Genomic DNA, 5,567 nt, shown 5'->3' with positions numbered 1-5,567 from the left:
TGGAAATTTTAATTACAAAAACGGTAATGAATTTTAATTAACCAAATTGACACATGAAAAAATCTTGTATCAAAATATGACGTATTTTTAGTGCAATTAAAGTTACAAAATGAAAACGATCAAAGGCCGTTTCTAACCCCAATATGCAATTACGACATATCATCATTGTGGTCATCTATTTGGTTTTATAGTTCTTTAAATTCATATAATAATCATACCAAAGTTTTGTCAATGAGACCATCCGTTATATTCCACTCTTCACCGGTCGTCACATCATCATCACCTTAAATCTTCCCACCATTCAACCTATGTTATTATTTTATTTATGTATTTATTTTATTATTTTTTATGTTTTTGGAACGATGATTTATTTGTGTGTTAGGTAACCACACTCCCCAAATTAGAGAGCCCGTTACCCCACTCTGGTCAAATTATTTTATCTTAACCGGGCTAACGCTGACTTTATAGTTTGGCTTGGGCGTTCCCTCAGGAAACATACTGGCGGTTGCCACTTGACAGTCGTTGTGCCGCCACAAGAGCAGAACTTACACGGTGGGACGAAAAAACCCGGGTAGACTTGAGATTTGAACTGACAACCGCACAAAGGCTAGGTCAAATCTTTTACTGCTATAATCCAGGGATAGAACTAGGATCTCCATTAGAGAACCCCAGACCTTCCTACCACTTGGTGATCATTGGAAGGAAGCGTGGTGTTTTAATGACATAATCTATGGCATCTCAGCAGCATTTGTGGTGCTTCATAGGATATACAACCACCGAAGCCTGAAAAGAGTCTTTGATTCAGTTTCGAAGCCCAGTTAAAGTGCAACTATTGTAAAGAAAAGGGTGGATTATGTAAACAATAATGTTATTTTTTATAAATTATTATTACATTAAAGATCCAATAAAATAAATAAATCAATGAATCAATCAAAATCCAATTGTAGAATAGAAATGAGCTGGAACTGGTATTTAAAATATTATCCAACTAGTTTCTTTGTATACAAGGCTTTTTGTTGTGAATTATATATTATGACTATTTCATATGAAAGAATGCTTGTTTTATAAGCATAATCAAACCCACCCTTTCTATCTTTATTATGATTTTAGGACATGGAGGTTATACTGACCTACAAGAACCACTTTGGTGGGCAGGCATGATTACAAGTAAGCTGCCACTATTAAAATATTTGTACTATTTTTGTAATCATCCTTGTCTGTCCTTGACTACATACATATGCAGTGATTGTTGGAGAGGCTGCCAATTTTGTTGCTTATGCGTATGCTCCAGCTGTCTTTGTAACTCCACTTGGTGCGTTGAGTATAATCGTTAGGTAATACCTTTAATTCTTACTTTACATTTTATTTTGTTGAAAATGGTATCATTTGTGATTTTTATTTACAAAATTTGAGCAGTGCTGTTTTGGCCCACTTTTTGTTAAAAGAACGGTTGAAGCAGATGGGTATTTTGGGATGTGTTTCATGCATAGTTGGTTCTGTAGTTGTTGTGATTCACGCACCTGAAGAAACTACACCAAGTTCTGTTGAAGAAATATGGAATCTTGCAATTGAACCAGGTGGGCTTAATATCAGAATGAGAATAACTTCATCCTAACAGTCGATATCTGAACATCTAAACTAGTTTATTTTTGCAGCATTCTTAATATACATAGCGGCTACATTGTCACTAGTAGCGGCTCTCGTGATGCATTTTGAACCGTGATATGGGCAGTCAAATATATTAATATACTTGAGGATTTGTTCTCTAATGGGTTCTTTAACGGTAAAGTTTCATGCTTTAGTATTCTCTTTTGAAAAATATTATGTTTTATGATATTATTTTGTAGGTTGTAAGCATAAAGGCGATTGGTATTGCAATAAAGCTTACTTTAGAGGGAATCAGTCAGATTGCATACCCTCAAACTTGGGTTTTTGTCACCGTTGCTATCGTGTGTGTGATTACACAGTTGAATTATCTTAACAAGGTAATTTTCATTTTCTTTATCGTTTTGAATAATAATAATAATAGGTCATAATGTTTTGAGCTTTAGATAGGCCACCCAACTATGAACGTGCAGCATCTGACGATAAGGGTCATTCAAGGGTAAGATGTTCTATTAGAAAATTAGAACTTCAGTGTAGCGTTAGTCAGAAAAAGGTAAATGACCCTTGTACCCTTCATGTTGATGCTCGTGATTGCTTTAAGTAGGCCACCCAACTATGAACATGCAACATCTAATTATAAGGGTCATTCAAGCTAAATGACCGTTTTACCCTTGACGGTATTTGCAGGCTTTGGATACATTCAACACAGCAATTGTATCCCCTATATATTATGTGATGTTCACTTCTTTAACAATCATTGCAAGTGTCATTATGTTCCAGGTATCTATCTATCTATCTATCTATCTCTTATTTCTTAATATTTCTTTCAGATTTGTTATAACAACAAATAACCGAGCAAATAATCTGTATGCAGGATTGGAAAGGTCAGAGTATTAGTGATATAGCATCTGAAGTATGCGGATTCATAACTGTTCTTTCGGGAACAATTATTCTTCATTCCACAAGAGAACAAGAACCATCTCCTGCACCAGGTATGTTCTATCCATAAATAAGTTGGATTAGTTTTTTACTTTTATTTAATTTGGTCATTAGTGTAGGTATATGACAAAAAACGCTTGTTTCTAAAACTATATGTGAAGTCTAATATGTAAACTTATATTTTTGAAAGTTTGTATATTAATAAACACATATATATCCACTAATATGATTATAAATAAACTGATTGTATTATTTTAGGTTGAAAGGGTAATTTTAGAAGGTTTATAATTGCCTCTTAACAAGGTTAAATAGAAAAAAATGCTGCCCAGAAAAAAGAGAGGGTAAAATAGGGGGCATATTTGCCATCAAAATCAGATCAAGGTGTAAAGTTGATACTCATCTAATTAATCAATGGTCTTTCAAAAAGTAGATATTTCATTCCTAATCGGCTGATCCTTATAAATATGCTTTTGATTTTTTGGGATGTAAGCAAAATTAGGATACTTTTTGTTTGGTAAATGCTAACTAACAAAAAAAATTATGTTGGAGAAATGTATTTTACTTTCTTTCATAATTTAGTCTTGTTAAATTTACATAGTGACATTTTTCAGATCATGAAATTTCAAAATCAAATCCTTGAGCCCAAGTAATAAAATCAGTAATAAGGTGATGTTTGTTTGTGAAAATCTAAACATTTGTGAGGTGTAAATGACCCGAGTTAGCTACTTGGTATCAGCTCACAGAAACCTCGAGCCCGAGCTTCGCATAGTGAGCTTGACCTGGTTTACGAGCCTATTATTTGTATAAACATAATAATTGTTCATTATTATGAAAATATTATTATACGTACAATTATCATAAAAGTAACTAAATAATATATATTTTGTTATGTATAAATATATAAATATATAAATATAAATATATGTAAAAATAATTATTATGTATATAAGTATAATAGTTAAATATTTAATAATAATAAACCGTTCGAGCCCAAGTCAAGTTTAAGCTTCCAAATTTATTAATGAGCCCGAGCTCCCTCATATTAACAGCTGCCTTTGAGGCACTTACCGGAAGCAGCCTCTCTATTCCTAAAGGGTAGAGGTAAGGACCATAACTTTGCTATTGGTGGGATATACCGAGTACGATGATGATGATTTGAGGCACTTAACCTATTCTTTTATCATTTGAAGATCTTTTTCCACTTATGGGAAACAAATGCCACTATTTTGAGGAATTTTCTTTTTCTTTTTTGGTAATAAGTTGTCAAGAAAAGTTGATACCCTTAATCAAATGGAAAATTGCAAAAAAGTTTGGTACTTTTCGGAAAAGCGTATACATTAAAATAAGAAAACTGAAAAAAAATCGTGTGTTTAATCACTAATGTTTATGTGTATATATCGCAATTTAAATTGTTCTTTTATGGTGATTTGTTTAATATATGCATAGAGATAAAACATATTTACCTTATCTGGTTGTGGAATGGTACTTAACCTTGTTTAGTGTATAATTTGCCCTTTTGATATTAAAAGTAGCCAAATGGTTATAAAGTTAAAAATCATCAAATTAAAATATTGAATTTCGAAACAGTATGATGCCTGATCTTTGTCTATTATTTTTTAGTTAACCCTTGTCTCGGTGAGTTGACTCAGTGAGCCAACTCAGGGAGTTAGGCACAACGACACTTACTTGCAGTACAGGCACCAATGCACAAGGTGCATATCTTGATGCACCCACCCTCTTTCACCCGATAAAATCATCTGCTGCTACTTTTTGCAGGAACTGTGACATGGTATGATCAAGATCCCATAAAAGCCGTCGAGGAGGATGAACATCTAATCACCGTTCATAAATCTGATTACTTCGACTAGAAATATTGTTTCAAGATTCTACATATTACGATTTCTTGGAGTTAAGAAAATCAACGTGTGTGACACAGAAGATCGTCAAAGATTGTATCAACTCAGATATCAGCCGATTATTTGGTGAAAGTTGTTATGATATCAATCACGGTTTGTACATATTTTTTGTTGAGTATGATCCTAGTTTGAGCCATGGGGTGTTACTTTTACTTTTATTGTGTAAAGATAATTTTTTCCTTTCTATTATACACATATCAAGTTTATACAAAGATGTACTTGTTGAATTGGCTATGCAATTGGAGATTCATTACTTTTGATAAGGTAAGTATAAGACCAAAATGATAATATATTTTGGTGGTTGATCTTATTATTAACATGACCATTGTTATAACTCTAATGGGCAAGCTAATTCTTAGCATGATCGTCATTAAAGTTTTTTCAATTACATCCATGATCACGAGGTCAATATATGATAGGAAATGGAGTGAAACCAAACTAGTTTCATGGTTCTTCATTATATACTCAATCACATGAATATGAAATTATTTCAAAATTTCCATTTTCCCATAAAACCAATCTTCTTCTCTTATAAAAGTAGAGACAGTTATGTGACATATGTAAATTTAAATTTAAATGACCTTCTACAAACTAATCGATAATGAGATTTATGGGGTTAACTAGTTTTTTACATAGATCATGTTTAATGGGTCGTGTTTAGGTATTCCCAAACCCAACCCCGTTTATTAAAGTCCGTCCCAAACCCGTCGGATTTTTATCGGGTAAATACCCATCGGTTTTCGGGTTTTCCCGCCGGGTTTCGGGTTTCCTATCGGGTTTTGTCAAAATAAAAGTCGGGCATACCATACGCAATCTAACATCGTATACAAATATCATAAAAAATCTAACATCATATCTTAACTAAATCATAGGCAATGTGAAAACATTTATATAAACACCATAATAAATCCTTTTTAAGTCTTTAACACACCAATTAACCATGTAAGGATATACATACTTGTTGTATGGTAATTGATATTTTTGATAAATTTACAGGGGATGTTTAATATTATTTGTTTTTAATATTTAACTATTTTTTTAAATTTTTATTTTTTTTATTGTATGAAAGTTAATAATATACTTATGGTTTGATGATAAATTGTTTCA

The 5,567-nt window shown here is 32.4% G+C and overlaps 2 protein-coding genes across 2 annotated transcripts; both read left to right on the top strand.

Annotated features, from left to right (window-relative positions):
- The first annotated feature begins 1,082 nt into the window (after positions 1-1,082).
- LOC143558354 (putative magnesium transporter NIPA6) lies at positions 1,083-4,566 on the top strand. The gene is made up of 8 exons (XM_077047201.1): positions 1,083-1,167; positions 1,244-1,334; positions 1,417-1,577; positions 1,656-1,783; positions 1,848-1,985; positions 2,293-2,385; positions 2,480-2,597; positions 4,321-4,566. The coding sequence occupies exons 4-8, from the start codon at positions 1,769-1,771 to the stop codon at positions 4,410-4,412; spliced, it is 456 nt and encodes a 151-aa protein (XP_076903316.1). The 5' UTR covers positions 1,083-1,167; positions 1,244-1,334; positions 1,417-1,577; positions 1,656-1,768; the 3' UTR covers positions 4,413-4,566.
- On the top strand, positions 1,158-1,723 carry LOC143558352 (putative magnesium transporter NIPA6). Its single transcript, XM_077047198.1, has 4 exons — positions 1,158-1,167; positions 1,244-1,334; positions 1,417-1,577; positions 1,656-1,723. The coding sequence occupies exons 1-4, from the start codon at positions 1,158-1,160 to the stop codon at positions 1,721-1,723; spliced, it is 330 nt and encodes a 109-aa protein (XP_076903313.1).
- Positions 4,567-5,567: the final 1,001 nt, after the last annotated feature.

The sequence above is a fragment of the Bidens hawaiensis genome, unplaced genomic scaffold, assembly GCF_021521415.1.
Source record: "Bidens hawaiensis isolate Kalapana, Puna unplaced genomic scaffold, B.hawaiensis_p1.1 tig00019442_1, whole genome shotgun sequence".
Taxonomy (NCBI): domain Eukaryota; kingdom Viridiplantae; phylum Streptophyta; class Magnoliopsida; order Asterales; family Asteraceae; genus Bidens; species Bidens hawaiensis.
Note: the sequence above shows the minus strand (reverse complement) of the source record. Positions and strands in the feature narration are given on the sequence as shown.